This window comes from Leopardus geoffroyi, chromosome B2 (genome assembly GCF_018350155.1).
Source record: "Leopardus geoffroyi isolate Oge1 chromosome B2, O.geoffroyi_Oge1_pat1.0, whole genome shotgun sequence".
Classification (NCBI taxonomy): domain Eukaryota; kingdom Metazoa; phylum Chordata; class Mammalia; order Carnivora; family Felidae; genus Leopardus; species Leopardus geoffroyi.
The window spans coordinates 66793669-66820914 of NC_059332.1; the positions used below are offsets into that span (position 1 = coordinate 66793669).

At 37.4% G+C, this 27246-nt stretch overlaps 1 protein-coding gene across 6 annotated transcripts in view; it reads left to right on the top strand.

Moving 5' to 3' along the window:
- Positions 1–27246, top strand: part of CD109 (CD109 molecule) — a 172801-nt gene that overhangs the window by 87797 nt on the left and 57758 nt on the right. For all 6 annotated transcript variants that reach the window (XR_006717338.1, XM_045498782.1, XM_045498781.1 and 3 more), the window contains 10 exons: positions 7622–7661; positions 10601–10685; positions 14915–15011; positions 15280–15421; positions 16121–16230; positions 19007–19231; positions 20083–20184; positions 20273–20338; positions 21207–21383; positions 24594–24746. Coding sequence is in view for 5 of the 6 variants with exons in the window: in XM_045498782.1 (XP_045354738.1) it covers positions 7622–7661; positions 10601–10685; positions 14915–15011; positions 15280–15421; positions 16121–16230; positions 19007–19231; positions 20083–20184; positions 20273–20338; positions 21207–21383; positions 24594–24746 (1197 nt within the window). In the remaining variant the exon portion in view is untranslated. The remainder of the gene's footprint in view (positions 1–7621; positions 7662–10600; positions 10686–14914; positions 15012–15279; positions 15422–16120; positions 16231–19006; positions 19232–20082; positions 20185–20272; positions 20339–21206; positions 21384–24593; positions 24747–27246) is intronic.

Here is a 27246-nt window from a genome sequence, read left to right on the forward strand (position 1 = left end):
TCTGCATCCCCAGCCTTTCTTAACATGAACAGTTGGCCTGTTTGGTGTGCCCAGTTATTTGTGTGTGACTGTGAGGTTGAAAATGTATAACGTGAAAGGTGCAATACAAAAACCACAGCATTATTTTTTGCCATTTAGTCCTGCTCTTTGGGACAAATTCTATCCTATTAGTTGGTTGAAATAAAGGGAAAATCCCACCATTTTTTGAGTTATTTTTTGGTAATAAAAGGTTCTGTCATTTTTGGTTATATTTATACACAAAAATGAGTCTATGTCCAATAACTAATATGTCCGGTCCAATAAAATCAAGTGCTATCTTGTCCCAGCTTGGGTCTTCTCTGGTCTGGCTGCTTCTCCCTGAGTCACTAAGCTGCATTCAACTCCTCCACGATTGAAAGAGGTGGATGGAAGAGAGACAATGGGTAAAAAATTCTTACTTGATATGTAAAGATGAGTTATATGAATTTGCCAATATTTGTCCTACAAAAATGTCAATTTAACATGGCTCGACATGATACCATTGTCATCTGGCATCAGAACTCTCTGGGCTTGGCAGGTATTTAAAATAAACAACTTCCCTTCATAAAAGTCTTTTGTGGGTTCTTTGGAGCACCCCTACCATTGCTGGGAGGCTTTCCATTCAGTGTCTTTGATGCTTTTAAATTTGTCTCCTCCTCTGGCTGCTCTTCACTTTGTCTTCAGCTCCTAGGCATCTACAGTATACAGTATACCTTCCAGAGGTGCTCCCCCTGTGGGGGCTATTTTTTTTTTTTTTTTTTTATTTGAGAGAGAGAGAGAGAGAGAGAACACGCTGAGGAATGGAGCAGAGAGAGAAAGAGAGAGAGAGAGAGAGAGAGAGAGAGAGAGAGAGAGAGAGAGAAAGAATCTTAAACAGGCTCTATGCTCAGTACAGAGCCTGATGTGGGGCTTGATCCCACAACCATGGGATCATGACCTGAGCTGAAATCAAGAGTCAGAACTCAACCAACTGAGCCACCCAGGTGCCCCTGGAGGCTATTTTTGATCAGGACTGAAGACAGCCCCATGGTGGCTCTCTCTTTTTTGCATATCTAGTTGAGGGAAAATGGTCACACTTTCTTTGGTTCTTGCAACTAAGTAGGCAACACTTCTTGCAACTCCCAATGCAACACTCTCTCTTAGCTTAGCTGTCCGCATGGCTGGCCAATACCAGTATTTGCTCTAAGGTTGTTCAGGCATGTCAGGTACCTGCCTACTGCCACTGATGTGTGAAAGCACATCAAAAACTTTCTCCTAAAATTCCTTTCTAGTTAATTTCCATCTTGACTCTTTTGGTTAAGTGTTGCAAAACTAGTTTTTTGGAAACCTCCTTTGCAAGTCCTATGTGCTAGACTTGCACCTGTTTGGGACTGTGGATATAGTTGGCATCTATTGTCTTGGGGGACAAAACCAAAACTGAGTCTGAAATAGTTCTATATTTGTTATGTGTGGATTTAGAAAGTTCAGTGCCTTTCTTAAGCTTTAAATACAAATTAAATCCAGACACTGGAGATCAGTGCTGAAGCAGACTTTTGGGAAACTTAAACAATCATGTATGAACATAAATGTGCAAACAAAAATCCTTACTTCTGTTTCTGGCATTTCTTTTTACTCCAGAAGCAAGAGTTGCTAGAAGCTTGCCTGCATGTTAATATATATATTTTTTAAATGGTCATATAGTGTGCCATATTCCTTCAAGTTTATTAAAAATAGAAACTCTCTCAAGAGTTGGATGGCTTCGTGGTTAGACAAGGGAAATTCTGTAACTAGAATAGATGTTTTTAGCAATTCACATATCTTTAATTTGCATACAGTCATAACATATTTTAAAGGAACTAGTTAAAATAGTGTATTTTCTCTCTTTTCCCTTTCATTTGATTGATATTCATAACATATACCATCACAACAAATTATTGATTTAGGGATAAGGGGAACAAAGAAATTACAGAGATTACTGAGAATACCTCCTGTTTCTTCTTTTCCATTTCTCCTTTAGAATTTGGTTAGAAAGTCTAATGGAGACAGGCTTACGAGAGTGGATGTAAGTGCTTAAGAGTGGGCTTTGTAAGGGAGTGCTTTCTCCAGGGAACAGTGACCATCTGGGGCAAGTGGAACTGAGAAGATGTGGATGAGTCATGTATTCTTGCACCTGGAAAGGTGTTTGCTTAGAAGACATACTGCTCAAGTGTTTACTCTTTCAGGTCAGCCTCCTTTAGTTGCTAGCAGAGTGAATGAGCACGAACTATATTTGATGAGCTAGAATAAACATGAAAACTCATTTTGAATCAGATTGTTTCTGTGGAGCTGAAGGAAAATTATTTAGTAAATGAAATTGTGCTTCATACGCAAGCTCTGTTTTTTCTTTTTTTTTCTTTTCTTTCTTCTCCATGTTTTCAGTTAAGGTTAGTCAATTTAGTTCAGCTAGAATTAGCATAGAACAATTTTACTTTTTAGACTAACATTCAGCAAACCTTGGCCTACAGGCCAAATCCAGCCCAATGTCTGTTTTTGTAAATAAAGTTTTATTGGAACACAGTCTCATTGTTTACCTGCTACCTCAGTGCACAGTTGAATAGTTGCAACAGGGACCATGTGGGCTTGTAAAGCCTAAAATGCTTCCTATCTGGCCCTTTATAGAAAAAGTTTGCACATACCTCTTTTATCCTTATGAAAGTACTCAGCATCAGTGTTTTTATGGTTATTTATGACATAAATTTCTATTAGTTTTAAGTGTTTCAGTATCTTCTACCATTCCTGATTATATGTTTTATAAAAATATTTAATAAAAATAACAACTCATTGTGGAAATTGGTATGACCTGATTGCCTAATGGACAATATGTTGAAAATTACAAAATCCATTTTTCTGCTTTTCAAACCCTTTGGACAGTAAAGTAATTTATTTCTTGATTTGCATTTCACCACTTATAAACACCCTGGGAAAACCTCATCTGCTACAACGCACCCTGTCAGCACTTAGTTACAAAATGATTTTGTGATTTATTGGAACAATTTAAAATGATAGTGCAAAGAAGCACTTTTTTTTTTGCTGCCTTTTCCCCCCAGGTTTCCATGATGTTGGCTTCTTCCACTTCTTGGCATTTATATTCCTTTCAGACACGAGGCGGAGAGTTAAGGTTACTCTATGGGCCATTTCACAAATGGCTGAGCCTTGTCAGTGTTGTCTGATTCTTCATATGAGAAGGTTATTTCAGTTTCTGGCAGGAGATACTGTGTGATAATTGAGGCCAATCTAAAGAGCCCCATAAGAACCAGCCTGGGGACAAAATCAGTTTGTTCATTTTATACATACATTCATTCAACAAACCTTGAAGGCATGCTGGATAGGTGCTGTGTTCCCAAAAATTTCATAGTCTGTTATAGGAGATGGATATGAAGCAGGTAATTGTATTGTGGTAAGTAAAATGATGGAGTTACATACAAGTTATTATGAGAGGGAACCATATCTAACCTAATATGGGGAAAGGTTGAAAAGGTCCCTGGAGGAGGCTAAATGCAGTTAAAGAAGTCCAGGACATTTTGTAGGACATTTGGATAGAAATGTCCAGAAAGTGGATTTGAGTCTGAATCTCTGGGCTGAGGTATAGGCTAGAGATAAAGATTTAGGTTTCTTTGGTATAGAGATGGCAGTTAAAACCATGAGAGTTGATGAGCTCACTTAAGGGTCTGGAGAATTAGAACAGTATTGGGCTCAGGGTGGGTAGGGCCAACATTTCGGGAGCAGAAAGAGGGACCACTAAGGAAGGAAGGAAGGAAGGAAGGAGTCAGAAAGATCCTTAAGAGTATCAAGAGAACTCTTGGGTTGGGTTGGCACTTCATGGGGTAAACTACAAAGGATAAAAAATTATCCAGCATGGAGCTGGCCATCAAAGAACTTGCAGGAAGATAAACTACATACCTATTTATGATACACTTTTTACAGGGTAAAAAGGGACAGAAGGAAGGACTAAAGAACATTGAGGCTTAGAGTGCTAAGATTACTTTTAGATTGGGGATTCAGGGAAGCAGTAATATTTGAACTATGTCTTAGAAAATGAGTAGAGATGGAAGTATGTGTGGGTCTAGCATAGGAGAGACTAAGAGACAAAGCACAGTGCATGAAACTTCAGGACATTGTCAGTCTTGCATCATTGCTCTTTACTATGTGTATCTCCATCTCTCAATTGACACTCCTATGCTGAGGACTGTAATTTGTCTTTACATAGCCTCATGTAGTATTTTTCATGTAGTACTCACTTAGTGTTTGTGATATATTTAACTTGACAGAGACATCGTCATTGTTATAAAATTACTTATTCTGTAGACTCACCTGCTGCCCTTAGTAATAAAGCAAAAATTAAAGACTAGAATTCTTAAAAAAATTTTTTTTTTAATTTTAGAGAGAGAGAGAGAGACGTAGAGAGAGAGAACATGAGTCGGGGAGAGGGGCAGAGGGAGAGAGAGAGAGAATCTTAAGCAGGCTCCATGCTCAGCACAGAGCTGGATGAGGGGCTTGATCCCATGACACTGGGATCATGACCTTGGCCCAAATGAGGAATCAGATGCTCAACCAACTGAGCCATGCAGGCACCCCTAAAGACTAGATTTCTTATGTTTATAAGTAAAATAGGCAATACAGGTAGATCACCTTCTTGATTTGATTTTTGAGGATGAGAAATTAGAATTTATAACTGAACTAAATACATGTATTTTATAACATTCCTATATAGGGCATGAAAACAATTTAAGATACAAGCCACAAATCTGTAGATTATTAAGACTTTGATCAACACAATTTCTTTGGGATCTGCTTTATTTATTATTTTTTTTTAAGTAAATGAAAATTTGTTTTTTCCTTTTATTTTTATTTATTATTATTTTTTAAATTTAAATTCTAGTTAGTTAACATACAGGACAATACTGGTTTTAGTAGCAGAATTCAGTGATTCATCACTTACTTATAACACCAAATGCTTATCATAGTAAGTGCCCTTCTTAGCACCCATCACCCATCTACCCTATCTCCTACCTACCTCCTTCTGTCAACCCTCAGCTTGTTCTCTATCATTAAGAGTCTCTTATGGTTTGTTTCCCTTTCTTCTCTTTCCCACTTTCCCATATGTTCATCTGTTTTGTTTCTTAAATTCCACATATGAGTGAAATCATATGGTATTTTTCTCTGACTGACTTATTTTCCTTAGCATAATACACTCTAACTCGATCTACATTGTTGCAAATGGCAAGATTTCATTGTTATTGATGGCTAAGTAATAGTCCATTGTGTGTGCATATATATATATATATATATATATATATATATATATACATACACACATATATATATACCAGATCTTCTTTATCCATTCTTTAGTTGGTGGACACTTGGGCTCTTTTGTAGTTTGGCTGTTGTTGATAATGCTGCTGTAAACATCAGGGTGCATGTACCCCTTCGAATCTGTATTTTTTTAATCCTTTGGTTAAATACCTAGTACTGCAATTGCTAGATCATAGGGTAGTTCTATTTTTAATTTTTTGAGAAACCTCTATACTGTTTTCCAGAGTGGCTGTACCAGTTTGCATTCCCATCAACAGTGCAAGAGTGTTCCCCTTTCTCTGCATTCTTGCCAGCATCTGTTATTTCCTGAGTTATTAATTTTAGCCATTCTGAGAGGTGTGAGGTGGTATCTCATTGTGCTTTTGACTTGTATTTCCCTATGATGAGTGATGTTGAGCATCTTTTCATGTGTCTGTTGGCCATCTGGATGTCTTTTTTGGAAAAGTGTTTATTCATGTCTTCTGCCCATTTCTTCACTGGATTATTTGTTTTTTTGGGTGTTGAGTTTGATAAGTTCTTTATAGATTTTGGATACTAACCCTTTATCTGATATGTCATTTGCAAATATCTTCTCCCATTCTGTTGGTTGCCTTTTAGCTTTGTTGATTGTTTCCTTCACTGTGCAGAAGCTTTTTATCTGGATGAGGTCCCAATAATTCATGTTTGCTTTTGTTCTCTTGCCTCTGGCAAAGTTGGCTGCCTGTCTTCATCTATGATTTTGATGGTTTCCTGTGTCACATGTAGGTCTTTCATCCATTTTGAATTTATTTTTGTGTATGATGTAAGAAAGTGGTCCAGTTTCATTCTTCTGCATGTTGCCATCCCGTTTTCCCAGCACCATTTGTTGGAGACTGTCTTTTTTCCGTTGGGTGTCATTTCCTGCTTTGTCAAAGATTAGGGATCTACTTTAAGTGATATCATCAAAACCAAGTTTCAGACAGTTATTTTGTTAGCATATAAGGAGTTACATTTGTTTTATACTTTGGAATGAACTCTATCCATCTTTTAGGATTAAGAAATAACTTGGTGTACGGTTGCTTGATTAACCAAGGATGATTTTTAAAAAACTAGTATTTTGTAGCTGCATCTGTGTATTTGCTTTGGTAAACATAGGGAATCAGATTTAGAATTTAATTTTTTTTAAGTTTATTTATTTTGAGAGAGATAGTGTGCGGGCCCTTGTATATGAGTGGGGAAGGGGCAGAGAGAAGAATCCCAAGCAGGCCCCACATTCAGCATGGAGCCCTATGTGGGGCTTGATCTCATAACTGTGAGATCATGACCTGAGCCAAAATCAACAGTTGTATGCTTAACTGACTGAGCTACTCAGGCAACCCTAGAATACAAATTTCATTTTTGGAACTCCTTAGCTATTTTGAAGAGGTTCTATTTAATGTGTTACTCATAGATTTAGAGTGTATAGAAATATGGGGAATTAGAAAAAATGATATAATAATAGGCCACATGTTTTCTTGTTGATCTTGGAAAAGGAAATAATTAACAGTATTTGTTAAAATAGGGTAGAATGCAGTGTTTTAGGAGTTGGATTAGAAAATAATTCAAGGAATTTGAAAGGTAGAAGATGTTGTCCCATGATGATTTTATATTTTTGATTATGTGTAAATACTTGAATTATGTGTAACTTTATACATTGATTTTTTTTGAGAGTTATATTCAGAACAAATCTGAAGTCATAGTTTGACATGTGTTATTCTTGCTTCATAAATTCCTAAACTATCTAATTTAGTGTTCATTTTATAAATGATGGAAGTCAAATTAAGCAATTTGTTCAAATGCAGTGAAATATAGATAGGTCATTTTTTTAAAAATATTTTTTTGTAATGTTTATTTATTTATTTTTTGAGGGGAGTAGCAGAGAGAGAGGGAGACACAAAATCCAAAGCAGGCTCCAGGCTCTGAGCTTTCAGCACAGAGCCTGACATGCGACTCAAACCCACAGACCATGAGATCATGACCTGAGCCAAGTTTGGATGCTTAACCGACTGAGCCACCCAGGTGCCCCGAAACAGGCCATCTTTTTATGATAGTAAATTGACAAGAAAAAATCAAGAAATCTCATAGGCTTCATGTTGTGGATGACTAAAAATAAACTTCCAGAAATTAAAATAAACTGTTTTGCTCATTAAATCATTATAAATACAGTTAAAAATAATTTTCTGAATCTTTTTAATACAGGTAAGTGAGCAAGCAAAATAAGTAAATAAGAACTCACATGTTTTCTTGTCTTTTTTTTTCTTCCTCCCAATAGGACCAGACATATTATCAATCATTTCAGGTTTCAGAATATGGTAAGAGTTCTTCGGTTTATTTTGAAGGAAAAAAATATTTGTTACTTTTCACAGAGATAAGAGAGATTTCTAAGAGATATGTTATTTAAAGTAAAAATCCTAGTGAAAGTAAAATCCTGGCGTTTCTTACAGACCTAATGTATTTTTTTCTTTTTTAAAAGATATAAAAGGTCGTTGTAAAGAAAAAAATGTAGGAAACAGATCACCTATAGTCTCATTATATGGTCTCTCTTATGCATAATTTTTCTTTTTTGTACTTGGTTGTGATCTTAACATATTTAAAGATTTGTAATTTTTAAAAACATAACATTAGTTATTTCCCATATTTTTCATTTGGTCAGCTTTGGTAAAGACAATCTGTTTAGCCAATTGGTAAGACTGTTTAATTTGAGTAAATACTCTTCTTGCAGCTGTCATGTTTATATCACAGTCATGCACAGATAAAAACAGTGTGGCCCAACTATTTTGTTGGTGGTTGGAGGGGAAGGAAAGATGAGCATGAAAGTATAGGATCTCACTATTAGTTATAACTTGAATGGCTATTTTGAGGTTACACATGAGCTTTTTCATTTGATTTGTGTCACTTTTTGACATTGTGTCTCATTCAGGGAATAGAAATTCTGGAAAGTAGTTTGTTTACACTTTTGTGGCTCAGGCTCCACATATCTTATATAGCACTGTCACTTCCTAAGTCTCATGATCCCCTAGAACAGGGGTGAGCAAATTTTTTTTTCTAGAAAGGGCCAGATATTGGGGCGCCTGAATGGCTCAGTTGGACAAGTGTCCGACTTCAACTCAGGTCAGAGCCTCACGGTATGTGAGTTCAAGCCCTGCATTGGGCTCTCTGCTGTCAGCGCACAGCCTACTTCGGATTCTCTGTCTCCCTCTCTCTCTGCCCCTCCCCTGCTAATGCTTTCTCTCTCAAAAATAAATAAAACTTAAAAAAAAAAGAAGGGCCAAATAGTAATAGGTTTTGTGGGCCATAGGTCTCTGTCATAACTATTCAACTTTGCTATTGTAGCAGGAAGCAATCATAACAATATGTGAGTGAATGTGGCTGTGATCTAGAGAAATTTTATTTATAGACACAGAAATTAAAGTTTCCTATAATTTTCACGTCATAAAATATTTGTCTTTTGATTTTTTCCAACAAATTAAAAATGTAAAAACTATTCTTAGCTCATGCTGGTTATCATTTACTACCCCCTAATCTTTCACTTTGGGGGTCACTTACCACATGTAGCTATCGAGTGCTTGAAGTGTGGCTAGTCCAAGTGGAGATGTGCTCTAAGTGGGTAAAAGACCAAATTTTGAAGACTTAGTACAAAAAGAAGAAAGGAAATGAGCTCATTAATAATAACTTTTTATATCGAGTACATGTTGAAATGATAATATTTTAGGCATGTGGCATTAAATAAAATGTTACAAAAATTAACTTCACCTGCTTCTTTTTACTTCTTAAATGTGGCTATTAGAAATTTAAAATTATACGTGGCTCACATTTTATTTCTTTTGGAGAGCCCTGACCTAAAAGAATAAATCAGAGGTGGCCAAGGTTTTTATAGGCTATTTTTTAACTTTATTTTTTATTTTTAAAAAATGTTTATTTATTTTGAGAGAGAGAGAGAGAGAGGAAGCAGGGGAAGGGCAGAGAAAGAGGGAAAGAGAGAATCCCGAGCAGGCTCTGCACTGTCAGCACAGAGCCCAACGTGGGGCTCAATCCCAAGAGCTGTGAGATCATGACCTAAGCCTGTATCAAAAGTCTGAGGCGTAAGTAACTGAGCTACCCAGGCGCCCCTAGGCTATTTTCATTTCACATAGAGGTGGTGCTGGGTGGTTATATGTTGTTGAATTGGATATGATAGAGGTGGGGAATTGATTGCCAACCTATGATGTTTGAGGAGGGGACATCAGAATTCTTTATTCTAAGGAAATTCCACTCCTGAGAGGATCGTGTGGCTCTTTTGGCTTTCCTGGCCTTTTTTGGCTTTCTTGACAGACTAAGGGCCTTTGGCCTGGTTTGGAGCTGGAGGTCTGATCTATATTGTTGATGCATTGGCCTCCTTGATACTTTTCTTATATTAATTGAATGGTAGGATGCTTTATAATGAGACTGATCTATTTCTTCTTCATAGCTAGTGAAGTTAGAGAAAAACATTTCTATTAGACTGGAAGGATACAAAATTTTTTTTACTCTGATGGTATGCTTTATATCAAATAGTGTTCGTATTTGTAAAATATCTCATATCTTGATTATATAAAGCTGACCAAAGTGGAGGTTTTTAGCTTTGGGATTGCCAAAAGGAATCACTGTCACACAAGAAGCATCATTACTTTGTAGCTATATCTTAGTGATTAACTTAGAAATTCTACTACATAACTTTCTCTTCATAGCAATTCATTACATTAGACTGTCACAAGATTTGCCTTTGATTGCCTCAAAAAATAAAGATTCTGCATGGCTGCATATGTAGCACACGTAGAGGGAGAGTCTTGAGGCCCCAAGATGTGCTTTTAGTAACCAAGTTGGAGAATGGTCCTAGGGAAGGGGCTGCGGTAGAAGCACATGTGATGTGCAAGTATTTTAATACACCGTAAGGCAGCACTGATGGGTGATGGTTGAATGAATGCCTGGTCTCCCAGCATTCAGATGCCTTAGCATCTAGGGTTCTGGATACAATTTAGATTCTATTGATGAGAAGCTTCCACTGACACAAGCGTCCACACCAACTGGCCCCCACTGTCACTGTCCATCATCAGCCTTGTAAGGGTGAACTGCAGTGCTTTTCATCTGTGTTAATGTGTGTTTGGATTCTAAGGAATCTAGGTTCAAAGAGTACGGATTGTTGACTCCTTTAGAACTATTTAGTCTTTATTTTGTTAAGCTAAAAATGATAGTAAAATAGATTAAGATATTTATCCTTGCTTCTCTTTTCCAGTATTACCAAAATTTGAAGTTACTTTGCAGACACCATTATACTGTTCTTTGAATTCTAAGAGCTTAAATGGTACTGTCACAGCAAAGTAAGTATCATTTTTTTTTTATGGATAATGCTGTTATAAAACTGTCTGACAGAGAGCTCATTATATACTCCAGAGTGTTAGCACAATGTTCTGCTTATTAAAATACCCCAATGGGCAGGAAACAAATATCTGTATTAAATAATGAAGCATGGAACATGTCTGCACAGTTCTTCGCACCCATTGTCTGCTTCCAAGCTGATCCAGTCCTAAAATATTTCCCATGAACAACTGTCTTTCTCAGACGAGTGAGGGGATCTATATTATAGATTGTTCCAGATTAAAAAAGAAAGTTGTATCTTCATTCTTAATTCAGCTGACATAGAGGATAGAGGCTACTTACCTCTTCTTTAAAAAAAAATTTTTTTTTTAATGTTTATTTATTTTTGAAGGACAGAGACAGAGCACAAGCAGGGAAGGAGCAGAGAGAGAGATGGAGACACAGAACACGAAACAGGCTCCAAGCTCTGAGCTGTCAGCACAGAGCCTGATGCAGGGCTCAAACCCTGTGAGACTGAGATTATGACCTGAGCCAAAGTCAGATGCTCAACTGACTGAGCCACCCAGGCCCTCCTACTTACTTCTTTTTTTTTTTTTTTTTTTTCTTTTTTGAGAGAGAGAGAGAGAGAGGGTGCAAGTGAGCCAGGGGCAGAGAGAGAGAGGGAGAGAGGGAGAGAGAAAGAGAGAAGTGGGACTCACCCAAAGTGGGGCTCGAGCTCGCCTGATGTGGACTCAAACTCATGAACAGTGAGATCATGCATGACCTGAGCCCAAGTCACATGCATAACAACTGAGCCATCTAGGCGCCCTACCTCTTCTTAAATCCTAATTTTTTTTTTTCTATCAACAATGGAGGTTGAATCATGGGGGAGGGATTTGGTTGTCTTATTGCAGTTAGCAAATGAGTAAATAGTTCACACTCCTCATCATTTCAGCAGATGTACACAGAGAGATTCCAACCCCCCCCCCCCCCCCCCCCATATGACAGATGTATCATGGCGCTCATGATTTTGATCCGGTGGCTCAGACAGATCACATTTCGTTTTACTAAGGCAAAAAGCATCCTCAGAGTCCCAGACTAGTGGTTTTCAAAAAGTGTGGGCTGGGCTTATTCCAGGACTGACCTTCTGTAGCTCTCACTTTTGATGGGTCAGTAACTGTGCTTTGGTTTCTGAAATGTATTTAGTTACAGACTTTATTTGTAATATCTCATAGACACTAGACTCCCTCTTACTGCTTGCTCATCACCATATTCCTCTCTTGGTGAGGATTTGTGACAGTGGCAACGATGGGCGTGAGTCTCCTGTGGAAGCAGCCCACAGACAAAACGTTCTGAGGACCTCTGCTTCAGATTTTATTTGTCAAAAAAAACCATGTGAAAACCATGCAACACACAAAGGCAAAAATGTGTCTACAATTTATATACGACTTAGTTTTCTGCCTGTGTTCAACTAAGAGGTGGCTTGCAGTATGAATTTGGGTAACATGGATGGACTTCTGGTTTAGAAAACACATTAATGCCTGCATTTTACATAATTATTATCCTGCCCTTGATCTTAGCTAAAGGCTAAGGATTCTGTCTGGGTTTTATTTTGAGTTTCTTGACTAGTGTTTATAAAACAGTGAGTACAAATCTACACAGACCATCAGGGTCCTTGCGGATTAGGTTGAGTATGGATGCCTTCTTTGCTTCTGTTTCTGGTTTTCCAAGGGCTGTGCCAGGGATTCACTACAATCAGTTAAAACAGTGATTCTTAAACTCTGCTAACTCTTCAGAAAGTTTTATATATAATTTTAGGGAGTGTGGGTCTCTTGACACCCTCCTCCCCGCTAGTGTAGTAAGAACCCTTACAGGAGCATCTCTTTACTTGCTAGAGGGGATGCTGCTGATTCATGAATCGCTTAATAAAACCAATTAGATTAAAAAAAAAAACAACCCTTGTAGTTTTATCCTGATTCTTGTTTGTTGAGCCTCTTTGAAATACTAATGCCTGAGAACAGCATGACCATAGTGATGGCCCCTAGTATTTCTTTAGCATTCACCACATTGTACTCACATCATTTTCGTTAGTATGTGTATCAGCCAAGGTTCCACCGGAAAAGTAGAGCCAGTAGAAGATATATATTAAGAGATTGTTGCAAGGAATTGGCTTACATAATTGTGGGAGGCTGGCTTACATTCACATTGAGGATATACTGTATATCTTTGCAACAGATTAAGGAAATCTTTTGACCAGCTGAGTCTTTTATCAGTCTATAAAAATTGGCATAGGCCTATTCTATAAATACTGTGTCCCAGAAAAGATGGAAATGATGATGGGGATGATGATCCTATGAGCAGATGCTAAACAGTTTGGGCTTTTCTTTTGCTAGTAGCCATCTGTCCCATCGAGGCATAGTTAATGTGAAGAGCATTGCTGGAAATTTCCCAGAGAAGGTTAACAGTCTTTTTTTTTTTCTTCTTTTGAAATCTTTAATTGATATGAATAAAAATCTGCATTTGTTTATTAGCTTTGATGTGAACATCTGCTCACTATTCCCACCTCATTAAAATAAATAATGGACTCTTTTCTGCTAACCACAGAAAGTTCTAGAGGACTGTAAAGAAAATAACATAGCACACATCTAGTTATTTCTGTATATTCTGCAGACTAAAATTAAAAAAATATTCCTTAATCTAAAGTTTATTTAAATGTATTTATTATTTGATGAATTGAGACATTTGTATCCTGGAAATGACATGGAAAAAAACGTGGGAGAAAAATTGATAGGTTCGATTTTTTATGTATCATTTTGTAAATCTTTTGTCCTATGGCTGTTTAAAAAAAATCCTTGTTTTGTTAATGATACGGTCCTAGAATATGTGTGATTTGCTTTTTTAAATGTTGCCAAACTATTATTTTCTGAATCATTAGTTTATTCCAAATGCTTCCAGATTTATTTAGGACAATAACTGTCAGTATCCTTGTTTACCAATTATTATGATTAACTTAGGGTGTAGAAAGCTAAATCTGCTTGACATTTAAACAACAAAAAAATATTTGTGTCTGAGAATACCTTAAATTATGTCTGGATTTTCAAGCCCCCTGTACGATCATGTGATATAACTCTTTTACAGTTTTATGTCCTGGTATCCTAGTTATTCATTTATTTAGTCTTTAACAAGGCACAAAGCGATACTAAGTTTGAGGACTCTCTTTTGAATGAATGAATTGGTGCTGAAGTTGCTGAGCAGGATTTCCACTAATTTTACTGTCTTCATTTGGGTGATACATTTGAAAATGGATTTGTTGTATTCTCCTTAATTTGGAATGTGCTATATTTTACCATTGGCTTTTGAGTTGAGTTGATCCAGATGAGGGGCTGTTTCCATGTTCAACTAATGGATTCAGGAAACAGGAGTTTACTGTTAGATTTATAGAGTGCAAAGCAAAATTGACTTCCGTGTTTGGCCGAGCATTTATTACACAATAGAGATGGAAGGAACCCAGGAAACACATTTTAAAAAAGACTTTCTGGCAGTAAAATGGTTTACCAAAGACTGCCTCTCTGTTTCACATGAAGAGATTTCCCATCATGAGAGGAATAAAATTAATACATGGAATGTAAAGCAGCAGAGATGAGATTTGATTCAAGAAGATAATTTTGGTACTATGGGTAAAGAAAATGACTCTTCTTTTACATTTATCTGCAAAAATCCAAGTTTTGATAGCCATTGGTACTCCAGTATGTTTGGTCTAGTAAACCCTCCTGGTTAATATCGGAACGTGCAACAATGGGCCTTGGGTGATTGAAATTTCAACTAACATTTAAAAATGTTCAAAAGCTGCGACGTGTCCTGGGCACACAGTTAACGGGCCAGTTCAGACTTCTAGGAATAAAACATTTTCGTGATTCAAAAAAGATCTTTGGACAGGAAACTGTCACTTGCAGTTATGATTAGATTTTCTGGAGTCTCTAAAATGGTTAGAGGTAAAGTATGTATTATGAACGGTTTTGAAGTATTGTAGTTGAAAGTCTTCTCATTTTGGAGACTTAGTTTCAAGGTTCACCATTTATTAAGGATATTCCAAGCTATGTTTACTTTTAAAAATTTGCAGTGAGAGTATCTTTAAAAATATAATTCTTTTAAGTTGGATTGCCAGTGTATGCTGTTGAAGGTAATATTTTCTTGTGCTATTTTGAGAATATCAAGTTGAAAATGTAGAAAAAAACCATTTATTATTTTTCAGGTATACATACGGGAAGCCAGTGAAAGGAGATGTAACACTTACATTTTTACCTTTATCCTTTTGGGGCAGGAAGAAAAATATTACGAAAAATTTTAAGGTAACTTCTGCAGAGATCTTATAACTTCAAATGGGGAAACACAATAAGTGATAATTTTTATAGAAATAAGATTTCATACTGAATTAAGAAAAAATTGAATGTAATAAAATCAAGAGTTTTCTAGCATTGGACAAATGAGAATTTACCCTTTTATAGTGATTAAAATGGAACCAGAACTATCAAATTTTTGTGACTTAGTTTGAGTTTTATTTCTAAAATTTGAATTGCTAAAGTGAAGAGTAAAATTGAATTATTTTAAACAAAACAGATAAATGGATCTGCAAACTTCTCTTTTAATGATGAAGAAATGAAGAAAGTAATGGATTTTTCAGAAGGGTTTTCTGAATACATGTATCTGTCTTCCCCTGGGCCGGTGGAAATTTTAGCCACAGTGACAGAATCACTTACAGGTTTGTAGATTTTGAAGCGAAGGTAAAGTTATTTACAAGGTGCTCTTCTCTCTTCTTATTATAACTAGCACATTCATTTGGGGTCCTTTGTAAAGATGCTACTTAATGCTGAATGTGTCATGACTATTGATTAATGTCTCTTGCAGAATGTTTTCATAAGGAAGGGGAACTTATTTTCTATGACAGTCTGTTTTTCAACCACATGTAATAGGTATTTGTAATTTTCTCCATTTCTGCTCTTTCTTTTCAGCCTGAAAACTACATAAACTATTCAGCTGACTAACCATCTTCTGTTTTGTTTTGTTTTTTCTTAGTCATTTAACATCTTCTGAGCTCTTGTCTGCTCATGAGCAATTTTCTCTCTCAGTAATAAAATAAGAGTTAATTACTTGGATCTTTCTGTTGCTATCAACAGCTTTCACCAAACTCCGAAAGAGCAAAAGATAACTCAGTCAAGGCCTTCATTTTTAGTGTACATGTTGTGGGTGGACATAGCAGTAATGGCGTTCAGGAGGGGTCCATGGAGGATGTAATAGAACTGTATAGTTCTCTTCATGGCCAAGCCAGTATGGGAATGAGGCTTCTGTGCCCTGATACCTTAGCTTCTTGGGGAAGTAGCTTAGATAGAGAAATTTGATGCATAGAAGCTGTTCGTGAAGTGTAACATTTACTTTCTAAATGGTGCAATTTCCAAAACAGGTATCTCAAGAAATGCAAGCTCTAATGTATTTTTCAAGCAACATGATTACATCATTGAGTTTTTTGATTATGCTACTGTCTTGAAGCCATCTCTGAACTTTACAGCCACTGTAAGTTGGCATGTTTATTAATGATCTAAAGCAGTAAGTTCAGTTTAATGAAATAGAATGGCAGATAATATTTTCAGTGCTTTTCAAAAAAAATTAAGCCCAAAGTAGATAAATTACTTTTCCCCTTTAGATATGTGAAATATATAGAATTGCTCCCAAATGAACTTTGTCTAAGTTTTCTAAAAAAGTAGTTTCCAACGGAAGTATTTTCCTCAAAAAAATTTTAATAAGCAATTTAAGTTAGATTTGGATTGCTACATCAAAGCTTTTATAAATTACTAGAAAGAATTAGATGTTAGTAAAAATATTTCAATTTCAGTTTGATTTTCATAATGACTAATTTTAGTTCTAGCAAAGATGTTGCATTAAAAATTATTAACAAATCTACTTATTATTATTATTATTATTTAACACTTATTAGGTGAATTTTGGCAATGTGCAAGGCAGGTTGCTAGGTGGGGCTTACAGAATTAAGAAGAACCCAGTCCCTACCCTGGATTCACAGTTTTTGTGATGGTGACAAATAATGATTTAAGGCAGGATAATGTCAATGTCATGAATACATTTCTGTAGTGATTTAAACAATTTTTTTAATGTTTATTTTTTGAGAGAGAGAGAGAGAGACAGACAGAGAGACAGAGCACAAGTGGGGAAGGGGCAGAGAGAGAGGGAGACACAGAATCCGAAGTAGGCTCCAGGCTCCAAGCTGTCAGCACAGAGCCTGATGTGGGGCTTGAACTCATGAACCATAAGATCATGACCTGGCCAAAGTCAGATGCTTAACCAACTAAGCCGCTCAGGTGTCCCCATTTCTGTAGTGATTTAAAGCAGGGGCTGGCAAACTTCTTCTGCAAAGGGCTAGATAGTAAATATTTTTTAGCTTTGTGGGACATATTATCTCTGTGACAGATACCTAACCCTGCCATTGTAGCATGAAAGCAGCCGTAACTACTTTGTAACCAAATGAGGGTGGCTGTGTCTAATAAAACTTTATTTACAAAAAGACTGGATTTGGCCTCCCTGCCCGCCATAGTTTGCTGATCTCTGGTTTAAAGAAAGAAGCTGTCTCTTCTTGTTGAATGGATCAAGAGAAGTTTTAGATAATTCCTGATTTCAATGATCGTATAATTTAGTTTGAAAAGGTAAGAAAAAACCCCTTGAGGCTGCAAATGGTAACTTCCAAATGAATAGAGTGAAACATTGAGAGTTTGGGGAGGAAGAGTTGTCCTTGGGATAGGGATGAGGGTCATTAAAGGATGCTTTATGGAAGGGGAAGATGTAAGCTATTTGTTAAAAGATCAGTAGGATTTTATTTTATTTTTAAAATATTTTTTAAGTGTTTATTTATTTATTTATTTTTTTTCAACGTTTATTTATTTTTGGGACAGAGAGAGACAGAGCATGAACGGGGGAGGGGCAGAGAGAGAGGGAGACACAGAATCGGAAACAGGCTCCAGGCTCTGAGCCATCAGCCCAGAGCCCGACGCGGGGCTCGAACTCCCGGACCGCGAGATCGTGACCTGGCTGAAGTCGGACGCTTAACCGACTGCGCCACCCAGGCGCCCCTTAAGTGTTTATTTTGTTTTTGAGAGAGAGAGAGAGAGAGAGAGACAGATTGTGAGCAGGGGAAGGACAGAGAGAGAGGGAATCTGAAGCAGGCTCCCGGCTCTGAGCTGTCAGCACAGAGCCCGATGCAGGGCTCAAACTCACAAACTGTGAGATCATGACCTGAGCTGAAGTCAGATGCTTAACTGACTGAGCCACCCAGGTGCCCCAAAAGATCAGTAGGATTTTAAATGTTTGGTGTAGGGGTGGGAGATGGAGAGCGAGATGAGCTGAGACACAGGTGAGAGCCTTGCTTCTCAAGTTCAGGTGCCTTCCCCCGGATCGGTTCAGTTGTAGCAGGGAGTTTGTCCTGGAGTGGTGAGAGTGAAAACAGGGGGTGAAGTGGGGGGAGTTGTAGAGGATCCTAAATGGCACATGCATGTTTTTGAACTTTATGCTTTAGTCAGTGAAGAGCCTAGGTGCCTTATGAATGTTGGAGGGGTATGGTGAGAGCAGTATTCCAGGGAGACCGATCAGGCTATGTGCAGGAGGATGGCTGTAGCCCAGGGCTGAGGTGGCGAGTAGCCTCAAGGGGATGGATGTGCAAGTGGAGAGGATGCAAGAGAGAAGTATAAGACTCGGTGTTTATTGGATTTGGGAGGTGGGAAGAGGGAGGGGGAAATCCAGAGATGTTAAGTCGGCAGAATTGTGGTGTTAGCAAAAATAGAAGAGGCAAGATGGTTGCTCAGTTATAGATGTGCTGAATTTGGGGTGACAGGGATATACAAGCAGAAATTTCCTGCAAGTAGAACTTGGAGGTTTTGAGTATGAGCTCCAGAGCAAGGTGAGGAAAGCAGTAAGAGTGATGAGGTCTTTGAGAAAAAGAGAAGCACAGATAACTGGTAATTTGACCTTGACAAATTCCCCAATTTAGGGAAAGGAGGGAGGAACCCAAAAGGACACTGTGAGGATGCAGAAAGAGGGCTTTGGAACAAAGAAGGCAGTTGTGGAGCCATGGAAGGCAAGAGAAGCAATAATATCAAGAAGGGAATGGTCAGTAGTGTTGGATGCTATCTAGAGAGAGTGCTTCATCTGGAGGTTAGGGTACTGCCAACAGTTTTTGAGAGTTCAGTTTCATGGGAGTAGCACAGATGGGAATTAGATTCAACTGAACTTCAATTCTTTGTTTTTCTTATTACCCGTTTTTAAACTGTTGTGTTTTGACAATTAGGTGAAGGTAACCCGTGCTGATGGCAATCGACTGACTTTTGAAGAAAGAAGAAATAATGTAGTTATAACAGTGACACAGAAAAACTCTTCCGAGTACTGGAGCAGATGGGGCAGCAGGAACCAGGAACTAGAAGCTGTCCAGATCATAAATTATACTGTCCCTCAAAATGGAATCTTTAAAATTGAATTCCCAATCCTGGATGATTCCAATGAGCTACAGTTGGAGGTGCCATCTGTTTCTCATCATTATGTTACTGCAACAACATCATTAAAATTGTAATCTCGTGGTAGGCACTCAACCTATTAGAGGTCAAAGTGCACAGGAAGTAGGAAGTAGACACATGTTTCTATTTTAAAAAATGGGGGAGTGTTAAAAGTAATAACAGTGGGTGAGGGGTAGACGAAATGCTTCCTTATAAATTCATTCTGAAGAGCACAGTAAAATATAGCAATCTGAAGGTATGATGAAGAAGCTCCCCAAATTCCAGCCTAGATTGGTTTTCAATCATTTGGAAGTGTATTTTGGCAGAAGCTGAAATGAAAAAGGAAAATGTTTTTTTAAACCTACACTCTTTTGCTGAGTTCCTTCTCAGAGTGGCTCATCTGAGATCCCCCTACCCCCAACCATTCTTGATACCTTTCTTTTCGTTACTTGGTTCTGCCACACGTTTGGCCCTTTGAGTTTCACACTATTGGTAGATCACATGGGCTGATATGATTTCTTGCTTGTAAATGGACTGTGTGTTGTGGAGAGAAGGAAAGGAGTCCTTTCTCATTTTGTTCTCTCTTCTCACAGAGTTTCCCGATAATATGCTTTTGTTTCTGAAATAAATTAGGACTACACTTTTTCCTCTTAGATCATGGTGATGAAGACCTTCTTCTGTGTTTTAAAGCTGTCACTTTCTTTACAGTATAAGCTATTAAATGATGAAGAGCCAATGGCTGGGGAACAGATTTTTCCTAGGAGAGAAAAAAGGAAAAGTGCATTTGCCTCTCAGGAATTTTAAAACAGATAGTATTTTTTCTCAGGGTGTTACTAAGGATGAAAATTTATAGCTCCCTTTTCTTTTGTTATAGGCCTCTTTTCTTAACAGTGTGAGTAGCATGGCAGTTCATGGTATGTTTAAGTCTCCCAGTAAAGCATACATCCAGCTAAAAACGAGAGATGAAAATATAAAGGTAATGGGTGCAGTCACTTTTAATTACAATATAATTGTACTCTTTTGTCATTAATGTGTATTCATTAATTAAGATTTTTTTTTTCTAGGTGGGATCACCTTTTGAGTTGATGGTTAGTGGCAACAAGCCACTAAGGAAGGAGTTAAGCTATATGGTAATCAATAGAGAATCTAAATTTATTATCTCTTATAGGATCATCTCAAATGAGCTACCTTATGTCTCCCTTATGTGTATACGAAACTCACTAATTTTTATGTTTATTTTTTAAAGTTTATTTCTTTATTTTGAGAGAGAGAGAAAGAGAAAGAGAGAGAGTGTGTGTGTGAGCAGGGGAGAGGTAGAGAGAGAGGGAGAGACAGAGAATCCCAAGCAGGCTCAGCGTCATCAGCGTGGAGCCCAACACGGGCTCGAACTCAAAGATCACGAGGTCATGACCAGAGCCGAAACCAAGAATCAGACACTTAACTGACTGAGCCACCCTGACACCCCTAGACTAAACTCACTAATTTTTAAAATTCAGTCTCATACCCTTTAGCCTGCCCTTTTTATATTGCAATCAAATTCCTTTTTTCTCTTTTCACCTATATTTGCATTTCCAATTTAAGATGGGTGATTAAATCTTGCATTATGTTTAAAATTTAAGTTTCTATGAGATAATCCACATAAGTTCATCGTAGAAAATTATAAAGTATGAGAAAAACAAAAAAATAAAAATTGCTACCCATAGCTTTGAATCTTTCTAATTCAGCTCTCCCCAGTGGTGCTCTATATTCTCTACTCAAAAATAAATGAACTGTGAAGCTACTGATGTCTCAGTCAGTTATTTCTTTATCTTATCCTTTTCTGTTTCCTGGCTTATATTCTCTCTGTTGGTCAGGGAGGTTTCCTTGCACTGAAAAATGCTTTGAAGTTGGTTTAAGTCAACAGTTTGTGTGTATGGTTAAAATTGTGTTAAATATAGCTGCAGTTGAGAGTCTCATTAGCTTTGGCATAAAATGAAACTCTTCTGCTACTCTTTTCAGGTAATATCCAGGGGACAGTTGGTGGCTGTAGGCAAGCAAAATTCAACAGCCTTCTCTTTAACACCAGAAAATTCTTGGGCTCCAAAAGCCTGTATTATTGTGTATTATATTGAAGATGATGGAGAAATTATAAATGATGTCCTAAAAATTCCTGTTCAGCTTGTTTTTAAAAATAAGGTAAGATTTAAGGTAATGATGTGAGAAGAAAACTTCATACTGGTGAAGTCTGAGAAATGCAATATTTCTTTAGAAAAGTATCATTAAATAACATTGGTTAGAAATTTATACTTACTTCTAGAACTATGGTTAAATCCCTTCAGTATTATTACCACATATGGATTTTCACATGTGGAGTTATTGGGCAGTGTGGGTCTTATTTGTAAGTTATGATTCTTGGCTTTAAGACTTGAACTCAATTTCTTGAAGTTATTTCAGGATTTCTCAAATGGCGGGGTCGATATTGTTCTGGCATGCAGTTCCAGCAACAATACAGAATTTGTGTGGTGCTGATACTGGCGTGGGAGTGAAATGAAGCGCGTGTAGGGAACGAGGCCGTCAGCAGTGATATGTGGAAGCAGAGCCCAGATTTGGTTTATCCGTTTCATGGGCCTGGAATCTAACCCAGGACAGATTTACAGGACGCTTGGCTACCTTGCATGTGGAGATCTGTGTGGAGTTTGGTCTCCAAAAGCACCAGGGATTTTTGTAGCTTAAGGTGTATGGCTTGTGTGGGATGCCCCCTTGAACCCCAACTTTGAAAAGTAACCTGGCTGAAAGAGTGCATGATGGAATTGAATCACCTAGTGCATAATAAAATGAGCCATTGTTCTGAGAGCTGCTGCCTTCTCAGGTTTTTTTAGGCAAAATAATCATTGTTTAAAAGTATTGATTTGCCAAGTACAATTCTTTGATAGCATTTCTGTTTGCTTAGTTTGTTAAACTTCTGAGAGGTTGTAGTAGTCATACATGTCTTATGTTGACAGTTGTTAATTAATTTTGTCAAAATAGAATACAGACTTCTATTTTTCACTTTATGAAAAGTTTTTTCAAAGATAATGGTATGCTCTGTTATTTTTAGAGAGCAAATTTTGACTTGTAGTGATACCATTAATCCCGTAACAAAGATGAATTCTAAAGTAGGAGTTGGACTTAAGGCATATATCTTTGAAAGTGAGACCAAGTTTTAAAAAAGTTTAGTGTAAGAGGTTGTTGGCTTTGAGGAAGCAGAGTATATAAATAGCATAATTCCAAGAAATTTCTTAGATATGAAAGATAAGAAATATAATTTCAGCTATATTTGCAAAGATATATCTTTCTCTACTTTTATTTTTAACGTTTTATTTATTTTTGAGGCAGGGAGAGACAGAGCATGAATGGGGGAGGGTCAGAGAGAGAGGGAGACACAGAATCCGAAGCAGGCTCCAGGCTCCGAGCTGTCAGCACAGAGCCCGACGCGGTGCTCGAACTCACGGACCGTGAGATCATGACCTGAGCTGAAGTCGGACGCTTAACCGACTGAGCCACCCAGGCGCCCCTCTACTTTTATTTTTAAGTAATCTCTACACCCAATGTGGGGCTTAAACATATAACCCTGAGATCAAAAGTCACATGTTCTACTGACTGAGCCAGCCAGGCACCCCTCTTTCTCTACTTTTTATATGTTTATTCCATTACTCACAAAGAAACTACAAATTTGAAAATAGAATATATTTAAGCAAGGGAAAATTAACAGGTCTTTTGGATGTTTGGTAATGACTGAACTGGATGGGATGTGGAAAGCACAAGAGATGGAGGGTTAGAAATCATCCACTCGTAAGTGTACATGGAAGCCATAGGGTCTCTGAGGCGCAGAGTCAAGAGTGGAAGTACAAGGCTGGAACATGTTGCTCCCCTTCATTTTGGGTATACGTGCGGAAACTTAAACTAAAAGTAAACTAGATACAGTGGTATAAAGGGTATATGTATAAAAAATTTCACTGGACAAGTTAAACAGGCAAGTCTTTATTCAAGACTGTTGTAATAGGGGAGAGAGATTGAATTCAACTTCATTAAAACAAAAGGCAGGAGAGGTTATTGATTGATTGATTGACTGATTGAAAGCGTAAGTGGTGGAGGGACAGAGAGAGAGAGAGAGAATCCCAAGCAGGTTCCACACTGTCAGCGTGGAGCCCAACGCAGAGCTCAAACCCACGAATTGTGAGATCATGACCCGAAGTCATACACTTAAATGACTGAGCCACCCAGTTGCTCCGAAAGGCAGGAGAGTTTTAAGCAGTGAATGAGCTTGTGGAAAAGTACTGGAGGACACTGAGAAGAGATTGGTCAATGTGATTAGGCCATCTGTGTTTGCTAACTGTCGATGTATAAGTTAGGGTCCTATCCTCCCACAGAGCCTTGGGAGATCAATCAGTGATTCTTTTTTGGTGATTACATTTCAAAGGATTGGCTCCCGGGTCCTTGGGAAAGACATTCCTGGGTTGTAAAAGTGGCAAGAGGCTGGGAGAAGCCTTACATTTCAAAGGGACAGAGAAAGAATTTTCAATTCCAAGTTTTCTAAAGTAAATGCTGTAAGTAAAGGGAGAATCAGGGGCTTATGGTCAGGAAGAAGCCTGTTCAGTCAAGTCGAGGGGAACAGTAAGGCAGTTTTGGTCAGGTAGTACAGTCACTGCAGCAGTAGAATGTTGAAATAGAGCTAGACAAGATGAGCCTTCTTAGTATGAAGGGGTCTCATGACAAAGCCATTCAGTTTTGCTGTGATGAGATGATTGAGGCTCATTAAGAAGTATGAGTTAGGGCCATCTTTGATGAATGTAATGAACAGAGGAAGTTCAGGCAGCCATGGGGACACAGAGCATTGGGCCTAACTAGTGTTTGGTCTGATCACCTCTTCAGTTGGAAAGACATCTCCTTGTCCCCAACCCAAGTAGTTCTGTGAGTCCCCAAGAGGCCTCTCCCTGGGCTCACTTCTAAGTTCAGGTTACCAGCACGTGGGCATCTCCAGTTTCTTTGCTCTTTCCTGTTCCTCCTCCAGGATACTGACCCTCCCCAGGTGTGCCAGGCACTGCTGTCTTCTTTTTAGCATTGGCTGGGGGATGAGGGGTGTGGGAGAAAGGGAAGAGGAAAGGTAGAGAAGTGAAGGAAAATTCAGATTTATGCCACTGTGGGAAGTTCTATTACTTGCAAATACTGTGAGTAAAGTTTTTTTTTTTTTTTTTTTAAATTCTTTCCCCCAGAGAAGGCTTATGTATGGTTTTAGAATGATCCCTGAGTCAAGGCAAATGGAGAATCTCTGCTAGATTTTGAGTCCTTTGAACTGCTGTTGGTGAGACATGTAAGTAATGCTTTAAAAAAGTCACATAAATCAATCCTTTTTTCTCCCTTTCTTAGATAAAGCTGTTTTGGAATAAAACTCATGCTGCACCATCTGAGAAAGTCTCTCTTAGGATCTCTGTGACACAGCCAGACTCGATAGTTGGGGTTGTGGCTGTTGACAAAAGCGTGAATCTGATGAATGCCTCTAATGATATTACAATGGAAAATGTGAGTATAGCTATTTTTTCATTATAAAAATACATGCTAAAAGAGCAAAAAAGAAACTTTATTGCATTACTTCAAATATCTAAGGGAAATTTTATTGGTTCCTCTTCAAGTGTAAGTCAGTAATGAGTAAAGCTTCCAAATAAAAAGGATTTGCATTCTGGTTGTTGTGTTGGGAAGAGGCTTATGTCGTGAAGTGTCTTTGCTGTCTTACATGAGAGATGCCATCTAGAGTTTTCCCTCATTTTCATACTGTATTTGAATTTAAGACTCTCAAGAAAGTACTAGGAATTGACTTGTACAATTCTGGATGACCCTGGAGAAGAGAGCTTTCGATAATTTTGAAGTACTTTCTATTTTGGTTATACATAATGGTTATATATAATTATAGCCTCATTGAATTTACTATTTGTGGTATATTGAAGGAGTGAAATCCTGTTAATTTGCAGAACACTTATAAACCAAGAAATATATAAACCTCTAGTTACATTAGTTACATAAACTAATCCTCTATTCATTAATCAATTTTGCTTTGTAAGTTCATTTTTGTTCATTTTTATATATAAGTTCTTGATGTATTCTTGTATATATCCTTGATATACGCTAGCCATTGCTAGTTGAAATCTAGATTGTATAACCTATGTCAATTAATTAAGATAGTAATTAACAACACATGGGAAAAAAAGATATAAATGTTTAGGCTAATTTGGTCATCTTGAGAAAAATTATATATTTTTTCAGCCTATAAAGGTAATTTTTCTCAATCCCTTTATTTATTTTTTAAATTATTTATGCATTTATTTATTTTGACTTGTTTTATTTTTTATTTTTTTAAATTTACATCCAAATTAGTTAGCATATAATGCAACAATGATTTCAGGAGTAGATTCCTTAGTGCCCCTTACCCATTTAGCCCATCCTCCCTCCCTCCAGTAACCCTCAGTTTATTCTCCATATTTATGAGTCTCTTCTGTTTTGTCCCCTCCCTGTTTTTATATTATTTTTGTTTCCCTTCCCTTATGTTCATCTGTTTTGTCTCTTAAAGTCCTCATATGAGTGAAGTCATATGATTTTTGCCTTTCTCTGACTGACTAACTTCACTTAGCATAATACCCTCCAGTTCCATCCATGTAGTTGCAAATGGCAAGATTTCATTCTTTTTGATTGCCGAGTAATACTCCATTGTATATATATATATATATATATATATATATATATATATACCACATCTTCTTTTTCCATTCATCCATCAATGGACATTTGGGCTCTTTCCATACTTTGGCTGTTGTTGATAGTGCTGCTATAAACATGGGGGGTGCATGTGTCCCTTCGAAACAGCACACCTGTATCCCTTGGATAAATGCCTAGTAGTGCAATTGCTGGGTCATAGGGTACTTCTATTTTTAGTTTTTTGAGGAACCTCCATATTGTTTTCCAGAGTGGCTGCACCAGCTTGCATTCCCATCAATCCCTTTTAAAAAAGATTCATTTAAAACAAATTGGTCATTTTTTTCTCTTGATATTAAAAAACTCATGTTATTCTAAAAAGTCTATAGCATTTTGGATTTGATTTAACTGAATTTAGTAATATCTCTCATTTTATAGCTTTCTAAATATCTTAAGTATATTATTTCATTTTTGTTTCCCTGTATATGTACACACACACACACACACACACCTATCTAGTGCTTGTGCTCTATTTCTGTCTTTGTTTCTTTGTCTATCTTTTAATATATTTACATAAAATTTTGTCATATATAAGATTGCTATCCCATGGGGCGCCTTGGTGGCTCATTTAAGCGTCCAACTTTGGCTCAGGTCATAATCTCACAGTTCAAGAGTTCAAGACCCACATCAGGCTCCGTGCTGACAGCTTGGAGCCTGGAGCCTGCTTTGGATTCTGTGTCTCCTTCTCTCTCTGCTTGCACTCTGTCTCTCTCTCTCCCTGTCTCTAAAAATATAAACATTGGGGCGCCTGGGTGGCTCAGTCGGTTGAGCAGCCGACTTCAGCTCAGGTCACGATCTCGCGGTCCATGAGTTCGAGCCCCGCGTCGGGCTCTGTGCTGACAGCTCGGAGCCTGGAGCCTGTTTTGGATTCTGTGTCTCCCTCTCTCTGACCCTCCCCCGTTCATGCTCTGTCTCTCTCTGTCTCAAAAATAAATAAACGTTAAAAAAAATTAAAAAAAAAATAAACATTAAAAAAAACAAAAGATTGTTATCTCAGCTTTCTTTTGGTTCAACCTTGCTGGCATATTTTTCTACCTTTTTATTTTCAAGCTTTTATAAGTTTTCCTTTAAGTTTATCTTGTAGGTAGCATGTTATTATATTATATTTTGTTTTTGTTTTTAATGTCTGGTAGTCCATATCTTTTAATAAGCTTATTTAAAACATTTACAAGTATGGTAATTCTTGTCTTAATTAGGAATGATTTCTACTTTATTTCATATTTTTAAATGTAATTACTTTTCTTCCCTCTTTTTATTTTTATTTTTTCCAGGGGTT